The sequence below is a fragment of the Hemicordylus capensis genome, chromosome 4 (assembly GCF_027244095.1).
Source record: "Hemicordylus capensis ecotype Gifberg chromosome 4, rHemCap1.1.pri, whole genome shotgun sequence".
Taxonomy (NCBI): domain Eukaryota; kingdom Metazoa; phylum Chordata; class Lepidosauria; order Squamata; family Cordylidae; genus Hemicordylus; species Hemicordylus capensis.
This window is the reverse complement of record NC_069660.1, coordinates 14,004,629-14,025,225: the sequence shown is the minus strand read 5'-3', so window position 1 is coordinate 14,025,225 and position 20,597 is coordinate 14,004,629. Positions and strand designations below refer to the sequence as shown.

General features: G+C 43.5%; 1 protein-coding gene across 4 annotated transcripts in view; it reads right to left on the bottom strand.

Moving 5' to 3' along the window:
* Nucleotides 1-20,223, bottom strand: part of GATA5 (GATA binding protein 5) — a 54,892-nt gene extending 34,669 nt beyond the window's left edge. For 3 of the 4 annotated variants that reach the window (XR_008307394.1, XM_053251031.1, XM_053251033.1), the window contains exons 1-2: nt 15,588-15,834; nt 8,888-9,574 (exon numbers count right to left, since the gene is read on the bottom strand). Coding sequence is in view for 3 of the 4 variants with exons in the window: in XM_053251031.1 (XP_053107006.1) it covers nt 8,888-9,422 (535 nt within the window). In the remaining variant the exon portion in view is untranslated. Of the gene's footprint in view, nt 1-8,887; nt 9,575-15,587; nt 15,835-20,106 lie in introns of those variants that run through there. The other variant, XM_053251032.1, reaches the window with a different exon arrangement.
* Nucleotides 20,224-20,597: the final 374 nt, after the last annotated feature.

The window sequence follows — 20,597 nt, the reverse complement described above, 5'->3', positions numbered from 1 at the left end:
CTGGTTCAAACAATCATTTGAATCTAGGTTTAAAGTCAGTAACCGACATTATTAGAGTGACTGTGTGAACCTATGCCAAGATTATAGTCAGTTTGTGTTCCAAGATGAATCTGAGATTCCTGTTGTGGTGTGGATTCACATGATCATGCTAACGTTGGCTACAGACCAGGAACATGGCTATAATAGAGCACAAGGGGATGCATATTGCACCCCACAAGCACTTCCAGGGGCTGCCAGAGGCTCACCTCCCACACCTTTAGGAGCCACCAGATGCTCATCCCCCATCAGTGGTGTAGTTGCCAATTGAGAAGTGCAGGCACTCTCCATGATAGCCCCAATGGCCATGCCCACCCTGGCAGCCAAAGAAGCAGAGAAGCACCAGCATTCCTGCACATTTCCCCTCCACTACACCCCTTCCCCAACTCTCCATGGCCACTATCATCAAGATACGCCATGTGGTCCCTCTGCTGCTCCCAGCTGACACTTTGTTCAAGTGCTGACTGGGAGATGCTTTCTCTGCCTCACTCTGGGCAGAGAAAGAAAGCACCCAAACAGTGCTTGAACGAAGTGCTGACTGGGAGAGGCAGAAGGGCAGTGCAACCTATCTTGCCAAGATTGGCCACACCTCCTGTATATGATGCTATAGGCAGGAGCGTGGCTGGTGCACACTTATGCTTGTGCACAAATTAATACAGAGAGGGAGCCACTGGCAAAAGCTTGCCCCATAGCCGCTGGTAAGTTCCCTACATCCCTGTTACCAACTTTAAACTTTGATTCAAAGGATTGTGTGAACCAAGCAATTGTCTGTGTACAGGCCACTTGGAAGCTTAGTCCAGGCATGTTTCCCCAGCTGTATATAGTATACGATCTCCACACATTATGCATCTGCTGTAGGATACACTGGTGATAACACGTGGAGCTCCCCTTTGTAGCATGGGTCTCTTGTATTTTTATTTTACACTGGCATTTTTCCCATGGGAATGGATAGCAGAAGGTGGTGCCCAGTTTTATAATATGAATACCCAGACTTGGAAATAAGTGCATGTATGTAGAGACGAATATGCACTCAAAAAGAGATGCAAATACTCAGATTCCTGCGGGCAGGTGGGATTTTACTAAATTGAATGAAATGCTGTCTTGATGGCCATTTACATGAATTGATAACCTGATTTATTCTGAAGGCCAGGGACAGGCAACAGCACACAAAATGAATAGAATACCTCCTCCCATGGAGGCATTTCGGACAGTCAACTAAATCTATCCTGTACTATTTTCATCCTAGTCTCAACAAAGATCTTGTATACTTGAGGACATCTTGGGTAGCATCTCTAGAGGAAAATAAAGACTTCTCTAGTTCTGTGGCACTGCTTTAGAACACCTGTCTGCAAATGTGGATACCTGGAACACAAAGGGTAAAATTAAGAAAGTGCTCTTGGGCTTGTGATGAATCGCCTCGGAGAGAGAAGATTCAGATTCCCATTGAAAGCAAAGGTCTTGGTAGGGTTTAAGTTAGTTACAACTTGCTATATTGTTTATCATAAAACTTGGTAATAACTAATCTAAACTAACTAATAAACTACTTGGTAAATTTGGTAATAACTACTTACAAATTTGATTCTAGGTTTTAGTTGCTTTTGAGCTGAAGCAGCTTTGAAAGGAACTTTTTTTTTTAAAGGATTCATCTGATATTAACAGGAGTTCATTATTCTTCACTAGTCTTCAGTGAAGAATACATTACCCACACAGGGATATGGGAAATATTTTATACAAGAGCAGCTATACAGTGAGTATAATCACAGGTTTTCTGTATTTGAGTATAATTACACCCAATCCTCAATATATTAGCTGTAGTATATATTTGGGGGCAAGATGTACTATGCTGCATAAATTCCGGTTGGCGGGGACTAGAGACAGGGCCTTTTCAGTTGTGGCCCCTTGGCTTCGGAACACCCTCCCTGAAGAGCTTCACCATGTTCTCTCCCTCACTGATTTTAAAAAACAACTAAAAACACATTTTTAAAGAGGCTTTTTAATGTCCCTACTGTGGTTATATCTGGTAGGTTCTTAGTTTTTATAATTCTCAATTTTTAGCTGTAAAAAGTCTTTTAATCTGCAATTTAAGACTGATTGTGGTTTTTAACCCGACTGAACTTGTTCACTTGATTTGGTTAATTGTATTGCTTTTATTGTATATTGTATCTGTTTTATTGTTGTGCACCGCCCTGAGCAGTAGTGTACTGGAGGGCGGAGTATAAATATTTCAAATAAATAAATAAATAAATAAATTCCTAGAGAAGCACACATATTTATACCTGTCCATATATGGATGTAGACATCTACCTGCAGACTGCTGTGGCTCTCTCGCCCACTCACTGCTAAGGTCCAGATTCTATATGCAGCCAGGTGTCATCCAGTTAGAGGAGTCTTAATTTTTATAGAATATTTGATGAATAAAAATTATAAGGAACACACACCTTTAAAATGATGCCCGTGTCTCAGACACTTTTCGAAGAGGCATTCTTTAGGTTCCTGTAGGAAAAATGCCTCAGCCTCACCACCACCCATGACTTGGTAAGCCCTATTTTTAATAGACTACATTCGCTGGATAAGACCAGTAGATCAAAGTTTGTGGTGTAATTTTTTTTTAGTTCATCACTTATCTAGAAAGGATAGTGCAAGAGTTTACTTTTAAAGTGAATTGAAGTTACACGTCCAGGCAGCAGAGAAGGAAAAAAATAAAACTTGCAATTTAATAAATGGTATTGTGGTTAGTGGAGAGCCAGCTAGGCCAAGATACTAGGACGTAAGCTAGTTTAGGTGATCAGAATGCAGTAATCCGAAAGCAGAGTTCCACTGAATCAACTAGGTTCACTTAAGAGTAAGTGTGTTTAGGAGTCAAGGGGGAAGGATTGCCGAAAGGTTTAGGACCCTAAAGACAGCAGTCTTCTGCACACCAAATTTGGGGAGTAGCCCTGTTGAGCACCACAAGATTTACTTCTGAGTAAACATGTATTGGGCCTTGCTATCCAGGCATAACGCTCTGGACTGTAAATCAAGTGTGTGTGTGTGTGTGTGTGTGTGTGTGTGTATATATATATATATCCATATCCTGCTAGGACTCAGATTCTTTGCAAATAAATGTTTAATCAAAAGCCATCCTGCTCTCAGTTTACTAGAGATGCTAAGAACTTCTCGTGAACTTGAATTTCTTTTGGCAATGAAGGTGAAATATATACTGCTAGAAGCGACTGACCAGGCGGGACAGCTAACAGAACATGAAAAGCACCATTTGAAGGAGTTAGCTGCAAGAGGCTGTTATCAGCAGTTTACAAAACGGAGTTGCCTCTCCAACACTAATGTACTTCAGTGAGACACAAACACAGCCCGGCCTACAGACATTCACTCCAGTGGAAATGCGACTGATGTTTTCAACCCAGCCACATCCCAGTGGGTGTGTTTAAGATCACAGACCAATAGCCCAAGTTTCTGTACAGTTTTAGTTCTGAATTCAGTTTGTTTCCTAGACTAGTTAAGTTTGCCTAGAATTGCAATCTAGTCTCAGCTGAACTATTAGGGTGTGTCTCGTGTGTGTGTGTGTGTGTGTGTGTGTGACAAAGTTTCTTTATTATGCTAGTAAAGTTTACTACAAGAATAAACACACTTAGTCCAATTGACAGCCCCACTCAAAATTTAAATTTAATTGACCGCCTATATTTTAAGTTGATTATTTACATAATTATTTTCATAGCAAAAAATTACAGGTACTATATTGATACTGAAAGGAATGTGTCCTTTTAAAAAAAGCCTCTCATTCTTAGCTGGGAAGGCCAGCTTTTCTATTCTCACTCCAGAATGAGACTAGCTTTAAGCAAGATGGAAGTGTGTGTAGTAGAATTAAAATGCTATTTGAAAGTAATTCCCATAGAATTCAGTGACAACATGTGAAGCCTGCACCTATGTTTACTCAAAGTAAATCCCAATGAGTTCTGGGACTTACTTCCAAAGAATTGGATATAGGATTCCAGCTTTCCTGCCAAACCCGAATTGCATCAGGCAATATAATTTTAAGCTATAGCCCTAAAAATACATTCTTCCAAACAAAACACAGTAAAGATCAGGCAGTTCAGGCAGCAGCAAAGTGATCCATCCTACTTGTGAGTAAACCCCAGTGAATTCAATGGGGGTTGAATGTTCGATATATTTAGGATTGCTACAATTTTAATAACCTGGGAGTAAGTCCCATTGCTGAACACAGTGGAGCTTACTTTAGTAGAGATATTAATAGGGTTGGATGCCGCACTTAACAGTGCGTTAAAGTTTTTAGAGCCACTTTTGGAATTAATGCTTATTGAAATCAAAGGGATTTGCTGCCACACGAGAATGTGGAAACTCAAGTCGGTTTGGGAATAAATTTGTTTGAGGACCTGGTTGTTTCAAGGCGACAGAAGCAAATCTGTATTGGAGAGTCGGGAAATCTGCATTTCCAGGATTAAACATTGGGAACTCCCTTGAAGCGGCAAAGCTTGGAACCCCTTAAACCAGTCATTTCTGACGCTTTCCATTCTTTTCAATAGGTCTACTTTGGAGTAAGTGCTGAAAGGAGGGATTTGAGGGCCTCTGCTTTGGATTTGCAAGATGTGCGGGAACGGAGATGGGTTTTTCATTATCAAGATAAGGGAGATCCCTGAAGCGGTGGTGACGGCGAAAGAGAAAGAGCCAGCCACTAAGATGACCGAAGCAGAGATGCTGAAGACGATTTTTAAAAGAAGTCGGAGGACTTCAGAGCACGACATCCACCTAGGCTGTTCTGCAGACCAGATCAAGATAAAAGTTTATTATCCATGCGCCATCCTAGAAGAAAGTTCGTCTGGGTAAATTCGGATTCATACACACAGAGGAGTGAAAGCGAAGCGGCTTTGATTGTTCCACGCCTGGGCGCGTTTGAGTGTCGATGTTGATGGATGCCGGGCAGAGGGAGAGAAGAGTGGAGTTGTTTGGGCGAAGAAGGCGAATTAGGAGCCCTGAAGTCTGTTCAAACCTAAACTCGCTGACCACCATAAATTACTTTTAAAGGCGAAGCGCCTATAAATCTGCTTGCCTAATTTAAACACCCACCAATGTCACTTTTGATACCCGCAACGTGGATATTGTCGAGAGGCGGGGCAGGTAAGGCCGTGGGGAGGGAGCGACAAGATTCAGGAGGGCAAGCGCCGTTCTTTGCCCCCTACCCCCGCCGTGGAAAAATGCGACTCGCTTTTTTACGCCACACACACTCGGAATACAGACAGGCTCTTCGCTCCCACTGCCTTGAGAATGCAAGCAACAGACATTGCAAAACAAAAACAGAATTTCAAAAATCCTGTCTTAACTTTGCAAAAGAACCCCCCTCCTCTGCCCGAATTGTCTTGCCAAATTCAGGATTTTTAGAGTTGGAACACACACAATCTCTCAAAGATTGAAGCAAGCAACTACTCACATAAAAGCGACTAGAAAGCCCAGGCCATCATAGGCTCCAATCCCATGTCCACTTCCTTGTGTATAAGCCCCACTGAATTCCTGGGGGTTTACTTTTGAGAAAATGCATCGGATTAGGCTGCATGATACATTTCACAGTATTGTGAAGGGTAGCATTTTTGCATGCAGTTCAGTGCAATGCTACAGGGGGTCAGCCCCATACTGTAGGAACAGGGGTGCAAATCTCCCCCTCAAGCATCTGAGCTCCACTTTTTACTGAACTCCCCTCAAAAAACTTCTCCCACAAAATTGTTTTTTCCTCCCCCCCCTCAAAAATTTGAGTAAGGAGTCACTTTTCAAAAAATTTCCTCTGTCTGGACTTGAGTGTGAACACTTCTGTCTTTTCAAAGATTTGAATTAATCTACCAGCTCAAAAATTAGCACTCAGAACAATGCACCAAAATAAATTTTACAAGACACAAGCAAAAACCAGTAGGAAGGAAAGTCACCAGCCAAATTAATCCTGGAATTTGATTTTTTAAATATTATTTTTGTTTAAAAGAAGTGAATAGAATATCATCATCCTTTTTCTAAACAGTGTCTGCAGAATAGGAGGCTATTCCATTTTACTCTGCATTCTGGACATTTCACTTGCTTTATAAAGAGTGGCACAAGTCCCATTTGTGTGTTATCATGGTTTTATGTATATTTGACAGTGACTGGTAACAGATTATCTGGAAGCCAAAATCCTCTTCCAGAATTATGTTTCCAGTTACCCTTCTAAACATATCCACATTTTCAGTAAGTAAAGTTGCCACCCAGTCCCAGCCTAATTTGCAGCTTGGGTTAATCCTTAGTATTTTGGCCTAAAATGATTGATTTTGCTTAAAGACCTACAACAATGGCATGTAAACATTTAGACTACATGTTAGTATCAGATTCCAGAAGTACTGAGCATTTTATAGTGCTGTTTGAATGTACAGAGTGCTTCACGTATATAATCTTGATATAATCCTTACAACCACCCTGCAAGGTAAATATCAGTATCTCCTGTTGGATACTTTGAAACATTCTCCAAAACAAAAATTAGAGCCTCCCCATCTCTGGTTGCTTTTAAGGAACACCTGAAGACTATACCTGTTTAATCAAGTTTTTAGTTCATAAGTTTTAATGTTTGCCGAGAGTTATTTTAAAACTGTTTTAATTGATTTAATGTTTTAATTGCTGCTGTGTTTTAAAGTTTGTAAACTCCCCAGAGATCTGTATATGGGATGGTATTAAAATGTGCAAAAATAAATAAATTAAATATTGCGGTTGGGGTGCTGGCTAAGAGGGATAGGCTTGTCTTGTCTAATGCCACCTAATGAATAAACCTAGTAGGCTAGAATTGAAAGGGAAGTCCTACAGCTCTCTTTTACCATATTTACCCGAATACAAGACAACTCCAAATCAGTGTTCCCTTCTAACAGGGATTCCCAGATGTTGCTGACTACAACTCCCAGAATCCCCAGCTGAAATGGATTTCGCTTGGGGATTCTGGGAGTTGTAGTCAACAACATCTGGGAATCCTTGTTAGAGGGAACACTGCTCCAAATTTAAGACAAGCCCCTTGAAAAATTGAGGTTAAATACAAGTTATACCAAGAAAGAAGGGGACTTGAATTTAAGATCCCCCTCTCCCGGATTTCTAACATCAGAGAACTTTGGGGGCGAACTTAGTCTTGGATTCAGGTAAATACGGTAGCTAGCTACTAACCTAAGGCTCTATATAGCTCTTGGACTATAACATCCTTCACCCCCAGATTCAGTGGTCAGTAGCCAGGAATTATGTGAGTTCCAATCCAACAACAGCTAGGGAGCCACAGGTTGCTCAGCCCTGCATTGCACCACACCAGCTCTGGTCTACTTCGATTCCAGAAAAGCATTTAGAAGTTTTGTTTTAGACAGGTGGAAGTTCATGCGTAGTTGTTCATTCAATAAAGCAGGGGTGGACAAAAGATAGATTGGGGTCTATGGGTGATTTATAGGAGATCAGCTAGGATTTCCAACTCCCAGTTAACAACAAGGTCTTCCTTTCCCCTAAAGAATTTAGGCCACTGAAATGAAGAAGCTAATATGCATCCTGGGAGTGTCTAGTCTGCTGAGCCACTATTTTACTCCCTCCTGCTGGCTTCAGCTAGCAATCCTCAGGGTTCTAGCACAAAACCTTCGTAGACCCCCTCTAGCCTGAAATCTCCCGATCTCGTGGGGGTGAAGGAGAGTGTGCACGCCCCCCTGCCCTCATGCACAAAGGCCAGAGTTTGACATTGATCAACATTTATCCCAAATAATCCCTTCCTGTTTGTGCATTTTTGTCCACTTTGAAGTTCGTTGATATGTACAAGGGAGTCTGGTCTCCCCAGTTCAAAATCTCAAGAGGCAAACACACTCCTAAGCACACTAACCTACAAAGCAGATTCATGGACAGCAGTTTGTGTGTAAATACATGTGTGGCCTCATACAAGACCCTGTTCTCCTAACCCCATATTGCCATTAGGACTAACTAAGGCTAATACTGACCAAGGGTGTTTCCAGCATTGAAACAGTAAAATCCAAGGGTGGTTTTACTCTCTCTCTCCACACACCAGCATGTTTCCATTGTCTGAGCCAGCACCAATCAACACTTTGTCCAGATGGACAGCAGGGCCCCAGCACAATTTTCTCAGCGCCACCTGCTGGCCAACTCTTGCATTTTGTTAAGAACCACAATTTGCCAAAGAGTTGGCCAGCAGGTGGTGCTGAGAAAATCGCTCTAGGGCCCTGCTATCTATATGAACAACGTGTCAATTCATGTTGGCTCGGACAACGGGAAACCTGCTGGAAAGCAAGCTGGTGTGTGTGTGTGTGTGTGTGTGTGTGTGTGTGTGTGTGTGTGTGTGAAATACACTTGTAAAAGTGCTGTTGCAGTGCTTTTTGTTGCTGGCCGGAAACACCCCCGGCTAGTGTACTTGAAGTGTTTTTAACATGTGCTTTATAGCAGTGGTTCCCAATCTGGGTTCCTCCAGATGTTGTTGAACTACAACTCCCATCACCCCCAGCCACAATAATTTGTAGCTGGGAATGATGGGAGTTGTAGTTCAGCAACATCTAGCACAGGGATTCTCAATGTTGGGTCTCCAGATGTTATTGGACTTCAACTCCCATGAGCCCCAGCCCCAGTGGCCTTTGTTGGGAATTATGGGAGTTGATGTCCAGTAACATCTGGGGGCCCAACTTTGAGAATCCCTGATCTAGAAGAACCCAGGTTGGGAACCACTGCTCTATTAGAATACTAAGCCTTTTTATAGACAACCTCTTCTTCCTCTCAGAGGGACTGTCCATCTGCAGCCTAAAGATCCTGGGTCCCACAGAACCAAAGGAGACTGGAATAATTGGAGAGCGAGGCGGGTACCTACCAAATGTGGATCTCCTGCCAGGCAAGGTCCCCTGCCGTGTCTGGAGGCTGTGCAGGACACTGCTCTCAAAATGCCCGGCAGTCCAAGATGGTGGCATGTCTGCAGGGCTAACGTAGGCACTGGCATAAGGGCTGGAATAGGATCCGTTGACTGAACGCACTAGGGCGTTGCCATATTGGTCACGTCCTCCGGTGCCCAGTAACAGTGGGCTCTGGTAGCCTCCATCACGTCCGGCACCACTACCACCTGGGGGACTGTGGGAGTAGGAGAAGCCCGATGGTGGATGTGGGCTGCTAGCATTGAAGGGTGAGGCTTCGGCACCAGCTGTTTGTGCCCAGCCTGGGTGGCTGCTTAGATGGTGACTCTGGTGGGCAGGTTCACAACTCTGCAGGTAAGGCAGGCTCTGGAGCATGGAGGGCACCCGGCTAGTAGGCACGTACACTGCTGGACTTGCTGGCGAATGCAGAAAATTGCTGGAATCATGAGAGTATGCCGATTGGCCAGGGTTGGGGGCAAGAGCTAAGCTCTGGTACATTTTATATCCTTCAAAAGAGGGACCAAGAGGACACAGCAGCAGCTGCTGGAGCACAATCAAGGCACGCTAAGAGGTTGGTCAGAAAGGGCTGGAGGCAGGACATGAAGAGTCAGTCTCCTCCAGCAGTTGCAAATGCAGATGCCTTCAAACACCTGAAACAGGAGAGGAGAAAAGTAAGGAGAGAGCTTCTGGCCAGCATCTACCCCACAAGCAACATTCCTTCACCTCTTTCAGCCTACACATCCCTTTTTAACACCTGAAGGGAGTTTTTGAACTGTGGTAATGAGGAGAAAGACTGGGATTCACAAATGTTCTTAATGTTAAGAGTGCTAACTTTTTTTTTTTTAAACCCACCTTGCTCTGCTCTTGTGCTTTTTCGCTCAGCCTGACATACAAGTCAGTAGGTGAAGCTTTTCCCCACACTGAGCGAAAAGGATGTATAAACCTCCACAAGCTCACTTTTTTGGTGTTAAGATGCTGTTTAAAACATAGGAATGGGGTAAGAGTAGTTGCAACCCCAATGTATTTGCACAAATATAACATTTGTATCTGACCTGCTAGGAGCTCAGGGCAGTGTACATGGATTTGCCCCATTTGAGCCTCACAACAACCCTGTGAGGTAGCTTAGGCTGAGGTAGTGAATGGCCCAGCTAAAACAAGGAGCTTCACAACGGGGTGGCTTTGAACCCAGGTATCTGGGAGTTTAAGCGCATGAACAGCATTGTGTTCAATACACTCGTGAGTTGAGTTCTTTATAGTATAGATATCCAAGTAGCCCTAGATCCACTTTCACATCTGTGGCTGCACGCCTAAAGCAAGCTTGCTTAGAAGTAGCTCCACAGAAATCAACGGAACCGGCTCACTCATTCATGTAACATAACTGGAAGCCAGACTGGACCAGGTTCAAGGGGCCTAGCTGCCCAAGGATCCAGATCCCAGCCTGCTCAATTATTTACATTCACCTATGAGTGTAATTCACAAGCCACTGAAGTCAACTGGATAAACTCATAGTGGTGCCAGTCAGTGGTCCTAGATTGCACTCAATATTCAGCTTCCATGGAAGTTTGTTTATTTTTTAATTTATATCCCACTCTTCTTCCAGAAATGGTGTACATGTTTTATCCTCAGAACGACCCTGTGAGGTAGGTTAGGCTGAGAGATACTTGACTGGCACAGAGTCACCCAGTGTGTTTCATGGTTGAATGGCAATTTGGATTCGTGTCTCCCCAGTCCTGGTTCAACATTATAAACATTAGACCACACACCCATCTCAGACTATAATCTACCTAGTTCTTAATGTGACGAAACAGTCCAATTGAGAATAATAGGATGACCTTCTAGTAAATGGGTTGTGGATGGCAGTCACCATTTATAAGTTACTAAATGGCAGTACAGGTAGAAGGTGAAGAAAGCAGTTTGGACCCCCTTTAAAACAAAGCACACACCTTTCCAATCAACTTCAGTTGGACCTGCATTGTTTCCACCCCAACAATAAGTCTCATGCAGGGTTACTCAGAATTAAGATCCACTAAATTCAGTAACATTTACTCCCTAGTAAGCATGTGGAGGATCCCATTAAAGAATGAGAATGTATTCCAAGAAAGTTTCCCTAAGACCTGGCCAGGCTGAAATGCACTCAAATTCATGTACTTTGAAGTAGTCCTATTGCCTTTCATTTAATTACTCTGAGGAAAGCAGCTGAGAGATGCTGCCTACCTGCCCTTAGTAATGCAGCCCCATACCACAATCCTGAACTCCATGAAGTCCCACAAAAACTTGCTGCATTCAGCAGTTATTTATTGAAATGGAGCTGTGTTTCAGGACAAGTTATGGGAGTGGGCAAAATCCGTATTGTGGGGGGATGGGTTGACCTTGGACAGAAACACAATGGCTGGTATCAAGAAGCAGCAAGTTGCTTACAATACTGATAACCATTTGAAACCTTTTCTTACAGACGAGATCTCCAACTAAACTGCAATTTAACTCTGCAAGGGAAACGACTCATCAGTTGTGCCAGCTGATAAGGACCAACATCAGCTTCATAATTTATTTCTTCAGTTAATATTATCTCAATAAATCTGGAGAATAATGAGAACATATTCTGTTCTTGTCTCTTATAAGTTACTATATTCCATTTATAAAGGTGCTTAGGACCTATTTAGGGCAAATATATGCTTAATCCACCCCACACCCCAACCTACTCCAAGTCTCCAGGTTAGAGCCAATTACAAGTCAATTAAAAAAATCCATCCATTCACCCACACATAGATCAAGTTTGTAGCTTTAGGAGTGTCAATAGGAAATACTTCACACAATGCATTCTTCATTTATGGTTTTCACACCCACAAGATGTGGGAATGAGGCCACTTTCTGTGAAAAAGGATGAGATACATTTGTGGAGAATGTTACCCCACCAAAGACAATGGCTATTAAATAAAACCTTGGTCTTCAGAGGCAGTTTCTATGAAGATCAAATGCTGGGGATGAAGAACAGGGAAAGGTGTGGCCCAGAGGATCCTCTGCTAGCCACATAATACAGGATGACCTTGTTTTGAACAAAAAAGCAATACTTGTGGTTTCTGACTACACTGTACAGTTAGTCAACTGTCATGTGAACAAGGAAAACGGGTTTAAGGTTAGATTGAGGCCCCTGAAGCTCATTGGCACACTCAGGTGGGTCCTTGACAAGTCACCCAGTTATAAAGTTGCAATGGTATTAAAAGAGCAGTACGCCATATTTGGAATCCAACTACCAGGTTGCGGCACACTGATGCAATACCAGTATCGTGTTCGATACCTATCGTTATGCATCCAGACAGACCTAACACAAATATACTGGATGCAATAAGATTAGGTACTAGCACTTAGAGCTGTGCTTGCCTTTTCCTTTCCTGGATTGGATCACATTTCCAGTCATGTTCACCTGGAAGCAAGTTGCGTTTATTTGAAAGGACTTCACTTTCCTGTGAGTACGTGTAGGATTGTGGCCTGAAGAGGAGCCGTTGGAAATGAAGCTTGATTTATTTGTTTTATTATTTATTATTTTATTCTTCTGATTTGTATACCGCCCCAAACTTCCATCTCTGGGAGGTTTACAACAGAAGACAGATTTAAAGCCACATTTAACACAATTTAAAACCACAGTCCAGTTAAAAAGCGTGGGTGAAAAGTGTCTTTAGAGACTTTTTAAAAATTGTCAAAGATGGGGAGGCTCTTATTTCAGTAGGGAGAGTATTCCAGTTCCAGAGTCTCAGGGCAGCAATGGAGAAGGCCTGTCCCTGAGTAGCCACCAGACCAGCCGGTGGCAAGAAGCTGTCCAGATGGTCTCAATGGGTGGTGGTGAGGCTCATAGCAGAAGAAGACGCCCTCTTTAAAAGATGTGGCTAAGAATGGGTATTTAAAGCCAATCTCGATAACATTCACACCCTGATCCTCTGCATGTCTACTCACAAACAAGGGCCAGTTTCAGTGAGATTTATCCCCAAATATTGCCTAGGTAGGGCTACAATCCCAGGTGCTTACTGCGAAGGCTGAAGCCGGCAGCAGGCCATTTTTGAGCAGGATCTACACCAAAATGTTTAACACACACACACACACACACACACACACACACACACACACACACGACCAACTCACAAGCCATGGGTTCATGGTTTCCTCCTTCTCTTGGAAACATTATTGGATCCTCAGCCCTCCCTAGGTCGTTTAGACAATTCAAATCAGTATTTCCCTCGCTGGCAATTGGTAGTTGGTTTTATTATTTATTAAAACATTAAGGCAATAAACTTCAAACAGAAACACAAATTGACAGCATTTTAAAAATAAAACTAGTCTTCCAAACCTCTAGCTGCATATTAAAGTCTGGCCCCTTCAAAAAAAGAAAAAAGAAAAAAGAAAAAAAAGGGGGGGGGGAAGAAAAAAGAAAAAAGAAAGAAAAAGGCTAGAACTTATGCTCTAGCCAACATAAACTTATGTTTTTGTTGTTTTGGCCCTGGAGGTGGAAATGGAGAGACTCGGGTTCAAATCCTCCTCAGCCAGGAAGCTGAGTGGGTGACCTTGGACTACTCACCCTTTCCTAGCTCAAACATCACTTTTTTTTAAAAAAAGCTGGATGATAAAATGGAAGTAGGAGGGAGGCAAAGCCCCGACCTCCTTGAAGGAAAAGCGAGATAATATAAACTTATATTAACTTTGCCAGCAAAAACCGACAGAAGCTAAAGGCAGCAATGGTTTTGAACGCCGTTGTGCGGATTTCAAGGTATTCAGCAAGATATTACTCAGTGACTTTATAAATCAATTTTACAGCTGTAAGAAAGCTGGACGTTAAACCAGATTTTATTTTAGAGTTTCTAAAAAGGACACTTATCCAATTAATATTATTTCTTGTTTACACAGTCAGACAGGTGTTATTGACTGGTTTGTTTTATCCAGACATCGAGTCCTTCCCAAGGACCTGGGATGCCAGAATTTTATTGTCAATGGTTATAGATATCATTGCATAATATAGGCTGTTCCCAGTAAAGCTGCTTTTTGTAACTGGCTGATGGTGATTTCTGTGGCCCCTATGGTGTTGAGGTGCTCTTCAAGGTCTTTTGGAACTGCACCCAGGGCGCCAATTACCACTGGGATTATTTTGGTCTTTTTCTGCCACAGCCTTTCAATTTCAATTTGTAGATCTTTGTATTTGGTGATTTTTTCTATTTCTTTTTCTTCTATTCTGCTATCCCCTGGTATTGCTATGTCGATTATTTTGACTTGTTTTTATTCCTTCTCAACTACAGTTATATCTGGTGTATTGTGTGGCAGATGTTTTCATATATTTTTTTCGGTTAAGCGACGTTTCTTCCAGTAACTTTGCTGTCTTCAGCCCTGGTTGCTCAACAGAAGATCCTGAGTCCTGTTGCCCACTTGCCACCAGATGTCCAGGGACTCCAGCACTTGGCACGGTCCTTGTTAACCCGGGCGATGACCGATCCGGTATAGATTTATTAAAGTTACTTCTCACCATATTGTTGATGGGAGAGGCACTCTTTGTCTGGCTCCTCTGGTGAGACCTGTCCAGTATGCTTGGACCTCTGGCATAGCTCTCACCTATTTTATTATTATTATTATTATTATTTTGTCTGAAGATTTTTTTTTTAAGTCCCAGAACAATGCGTTGCTACTCAAAAGCAAAATACTGGCACAGTATTTAAATGCCTTTATTCGAAAGGAAACTTATCTGCATTTGAATTTGTCCTTAGTTGTGAATGCTGAAGCGTGCGATTGTGATGATCCTGTGTATTTATGGTAGGTTTACTCGGATTTAGATTCTGCTGGCTGGCTTCAAGGGGCTTTCGCGTGAAAGCAGAATTATGTTGTTACTTGGCTAAAAAGTGTTCTATAGTGAAATCTATTGCTGGTTTGCAAGCAGACATTGCGATCTAGCCCTATACGTTGCGTCCCTATCGGTTGACGACTAAGCCCCACTGACATTAGGGTGGCATTTTACTTCCGCGGACACTTGCACAGTCCTCGGGGCTGCATGTTTACTGGGAATCTCTCCTTGGAAGCAGCGAAAACAAACTGACTAACCCGCCCCCGCCCCGTTTTTTAAAACGTTGAGATCCTGTGCACGTTTACTTGGAAGTAACAGTCCTCTTGCAGTCACTGAGACAAGGTGGGAATAGTTCATACGCAGGGGATTGGGTTGCGATTCTAAGGCGCTGTCTTAGAAATAAAATCCATTTAGTCCCATTCAATGGGACTTGAGCCCGTTCCTTTTTTCCAGAGTCTGGTATTTAAACTTCTAAAGGAAAGGAGGTTAAAGTTCCTTGCAAGGTTTCTTGCTACGGAGCGGGCAAAGCGTATTTTCTTAAGCCACACAAGATAAAAAATTCTTGATGGGGGTGGGGGGAGAGAAGAGCCCTGCCGGCTCTTCTACAGGAAGACACCATTAGAAGGGTTTTTTGTTTTGTTTTGTTTTAAGGGAGGGGGATTTAATCAACAGGCCAGTAAATCACAGAAACGCTTATCAATAGCTGGTCTTTGCAAAGCTAATAGAACGCCCCCCGCTTTCCAGGCTCCTCCGAGCAGGACACTATCTGGTAGATAAGCCCAGCTGGGGAAGAGATAAGTTCACAACTCGGGGAGAGAGAGATAGAGATAGAGAGAGAGAGTACTTACGTTACAACACCGGGGAAGTCGGAGAAACGTGCATGATGAGAAATATCACTTCCAAAAAACAAAACGAAAAATACACCCCAAAAGGCAAATCCCAGGAAAGAGGATTGGAAGTGGGGGAGATAGAGCTAATTCCCAGCTCCCCACCCCCGCCGGGCCTTGGATTGCAACCCTGTTATCTCTGATCCTCTGATAGCTACTTTTGACCCAGCTCGCCTATCGCGCCTCGACTAGCTCCTCTCTCGCCTAATCTCGGCCTTAAAGTGATTCCCTTCATCTATGGCTCTGCCCCTTTACGGCAGGAACTGGGGCTGCGTCACGTGGCAACCCCCCCCCCTTAGGCAAGCTGTACTGTGTATTGCAAGACTGGGTGGCTACTTCAAAGCGCCGGGCGGGGGGGGGGGCGATCCAGCCCCAGAGTCACTAACTGCCCGCTTGCTTTAGTTTCGTTTGGGGAATTTTTTCTCTCTTTTTAAACATCTCTGTGAGCAGAGCCAAGAAAGTGAAGGGGAACCCAATCCTCTCGGAAACCATGCAGAGGGTTAATTATTAGTCTTTGTTATCCATCTATCAGAAGTATTCCCCCGACTTCCCAAATTATGATCACTTTAATGGATTTTCTAAGGTTTGTTCAGGAAGTTAAGCCTTCAGTTTGAAGTGATTCTTTGTAAAACGGCATTGGAGGCATTGTTACTCTGTTACGTAGGAGTAAGGGCTATAGAACTCGGGTTTACTTTCGAATAAAGATACAATTGGACTACAGCCTAGTTTCTTGGAAATCCGTTTAAAGCCAATATGATGCTTAAAGACAATGATTCTATTTTCCCCCTTTCTGATTGTTCCTATATTTTTACATTTTTCTTCCTTTTAAAAAAATCCTTCTCTAATCGTTTCCCCTCCTCCTTTAGGATTTGTTTTTTAACACAATTTCTTCTTATTCCTCCCTCTCTCCCCTCCATTCCATGGGTTATTTTTTGTATCCATCTTTCCAGACATTGCGCATTCTCTTTTGCCCCCCCTTTTAAAATGTGAAATGGCTTAAGGTGTATTCGTGTAAACTGTTGTTTGTCATTCCGCCGCCTCTCAGGCGGAACGACTCATCATCGGTTTTCCTTTGCGAATTGAAGTTTAAATTTATTTCTTTTTGCGTTCTGAGTGATGTCTTGTACTTGCCAGTTGAATCCTTAAAAAATAATCTACCTAAAAGATGGCCGACTTTTACCTCTAAAAAAATATTCAGTGCTCAACTACGAGAATTTATTTTAACGTTTTCAGACCTTTGGTTTTCACCCAACCGGTTAAAAATTCTATCTTCCTATTAAATATTCAGATTCAATATGTGGCTAAGGGGAAAAACTTTCTTCCGCCTGCAATCATCTTTGCTCGAGTGTGTTGATTGTTTTCAAGGAACCACAATTAAAGTTGCAATCCTACAGAGACTGATATGACAGCAAATCCCACTGAACTCAAGGGGATTTACTTCTGAGTAGACATGCATATGCTCCCACCGTAGGCTGGGGGGGCGGCGGCGGAATCTAGCAGCAGAGAGTTTACACATAACTGAGAGACCACGCGCTTCCTTCTTTTCACTTCATCAGAATGTTTAAACCACTTATAGATGAACTTGAAATTCTCGGATTATTGAAACTGACCGAATCTAAAAACTAAACCGTCTCCCTTGGGAGAGGTCTGGTTTCTTCTTTTTCTTTCTCAGAAATGGAATGGCAGGTGTGTGTGTTTGTGTATACACGTTACACACACACTTTAAAGTTATAAACGAAGTAATAAGCCACAATCAGTACAATGGTTTCAATGCCAGCCCCCTCCCAATTGGCCGTTCCAGACAGTGTCAGGTAAAGCAGGATTTCAGGAGGATTTACTCCCATTGCCTTCAATACTGGGGGGACCTAGGACTTCTCGTTGATCACCTGGCCGAAGCTTTGAGGAAGAAATTGCTTGAAAGGGGCGAATCTAATTTATATGCCTGATGAGGAAACGGTCCGATTCGGCCACCTAATACCTTTCTTATTATTATTTTAAATCCCATAGCCTACAATACCGTGTTAATTTATTTTAGTTAAGTTATATTTTCCATCATAATTAAAACACACCGAATAGTCAGAATGAATTCGATCCTTACAGAATCGTTACAGCTGGATCCTGTGTATGTTTACGTGGACGTAAGTCTCATGGGGTCTTAGCACTGACTGCCAAGTAAAAATACATAGAAATGCGGCATTAAACCAACCCAACCTACATCGGAAGGAAGTCGATTTCAGTGGGGTTTACTATTCACAAGTACCTTTGCATGACTACTATTCACACTTAATTGGAAATAAGCCTCATTAGATTCCATACACAGGCTTCTGAATAAACAATGCACAGATTGTCTGATCTTATCTGTCTAAATCCGGAATTAATATGGAGAAAAAGATGAGGTTCGGCAACCATTTAATCCGGAATAGTCGAATGATTAGATCGCGCCCTATTTCTAGACCACGAGATTAATGACACTTGCGCGCAATTATGCCAGGTGCTGGGGAAGTATTCCTGCCTTGTTGATTTCAGCCCTACCTGTGTCTTGAAATCCATGAGAACTAGCCCCTTGAACTCTCCTGTAAATTAGTTGCCGATTGCAGCTTGGATAGGCCCTTCCGCCTAGGGCTTTTGCTAGACGTGTGCACCTGTTACTGTATAGCAACTTTTCTCAACAGGAAGAAACATGAAAATAAACAGCCAAGTGCAACAGGGCAATTGGTCTGTCACAGGACGCAGAAATCTTCCTAGTTTAGACTCGAACTTCTCCCACCTGAGCTGCTGAAAGGGCGAGATGCGTCGGGCAGTGGACTTCAAAGGAGGCCAGAGAAATCAATATCTCGCTCGCTCCGGAGCGGCCCTCACCTTCCGCTCAGAGGATCTAAATTAACACCCAGAAGTTCGCCGTTTGCGGATTTCCGCTTTATGTAACCAACCTCGTCGTTTCAATGGGCTTGGAAGCCCAAAGAAACTTGATTTGGCCTAGCTGCGATCTACCACAGCCCTGCGAGCCCAGATGGCCCCGTCGTCACCCGAGGTTAAACACCCCCACCCCCACCCCCAAACAAACCTGGCTGAACTAGTCTGTGGATCGGGCTGTGTGTTGCTCTTTCTAAAATAACTTTGCTTCTCCTAAGAGGTTGCGGGTCTCACCCTAGTCATATTGAACATCCAACACTATCCGGGCTTTTAAGGGTTTGTCCTAATCGGAAAGATGCTCCGACGCGTCCCTCCTAAAACGACCCGGGAGATGCCCTTGACCGCCTAGCGAAGGAGGAGGACACACGGAAAGCGACTCTGAAGGGTTCCAGGCCAATGGGGCCGAAGTCGCCAGCAGCCTTAAGGAGGGAGCGCATCGCAGCCCAAAGGTGGCCCATCTTATCCCCTATAGCCACTCAGTCAGTGCCTCTACAAGCTGGGCAGCGCCAGAGGAAGGCAATCACCCCCACCCCTCAAAGTAGTTCGCCCGCTATTCCTGGATTCCTGCGGCAATCCGACGAAAAAGCATCTTTCACTTACGCGGAATGTCATAGCAATAATAGTGAAATCAGTATAAAGGCCCGGTCCCCAATCCCCACTGCTTTATGTAGATGGGTGCACTAATGTGAAACACATCGGGGTTTTGTCTTTACAAAAACACCACCACTTGTGGAATAAAGTTCGCCTCCCCCACGAAATGTCCTTCCCCCGCCCTCCCCGCTCCCGCTGCCACTGCAAGGCAGAAAGATGCCACGAGTGGCGGTTCTCTGGAGGACACAAGTACAGGAGTCCGGGTCACACACTGTGGCTAGAAAGCCGTGCTTTCGAAGCTGTGCTGGGCGAGCGGAAAGGTGAAGTGGGCCAGGCCGCCCCAACGCCCCCGCCGTCCCAATCGCCGGGGTTGTGCCCACTCAGATCCACGTGGGTGTCTCGCACACAGCAACTGTCGCTCGGGGCTGTTGTCAGTGGGTGCTATTTTATTCGGCGGTTGTATTATATTTGAAGGTAGGCGAGGTCGTGCTTTTTAAAAAGGCAAGTTCCGCTTAAACTGGCCCATGTTGAAAAGGCGCATGCAGGGGTGTAATTGAGGGGAAGGGTTCAAAACCCCGCCACCCCCCCGGCTCCTGAGGGCCTGTTTTCTTCATTATCTCCCTGACTCTGAGGGGCCTCCGTGGGGAAGGGGTGAATACGGCCCCCCCTCTTCCCTAACTACGCCCCTGTCTGGACACACACATGAGGAGGGCAGCCAATGCCGGTTGTTTTGTTTTTAAATCAATCGTCTAGCAGAATAATCAATAAATTAAGTACATCATGCATACCGATATAATATAAGTGTTAAATACGCCAATACACAAATTAAATGGATACATTCATAAATCGAAAATGACTTCCTGAGACTGAATGGTAGCAAGCTCAGAGGTCTGATCTTATGTTCTCTAATTAATTAATTTATTATTATTATTATTATTATTATTATTATTATTAACCCACGGATAGGTCGACTCACCCGGAAGGAATTGCAACAGATGCTCATTCCTCTATGCCGCAGAGCCAGCACCGAGAACACATTCAGAAACAGAACATCACCCCGAATTACATTCGCCTCGTATCATCTAGTCCAAGGTGTTTCTAATTCCCCTCACATTCCTAATTTCTCTCCCCCACCCCATTATATATATTTCCCGCAATACTAATTACAGCTAAAAGCATCCAACAAGAAGCACTCTAAAGAACAGAAGCAAACGCGGGGCAACACCCGGACTCACGGAATCATTACGAAGTGCCATCGGAATTAATGGGACTTCAATTAGTCCTGCCGAGCTTGTCTAATTGATTTCAATTGAGCTTAATCATGACTAACTAGTCTGGATGATGCCCACTACCCAGAGTTTCTCTCCTTTCCTCAAGGCTGCACTCCTATGTACATTTACTTGGGAGCAAGCCCCATGGTGAGTCTAACCTGAGTAGGATTCGCTTACAGGGCAGCAGTTCTTATTT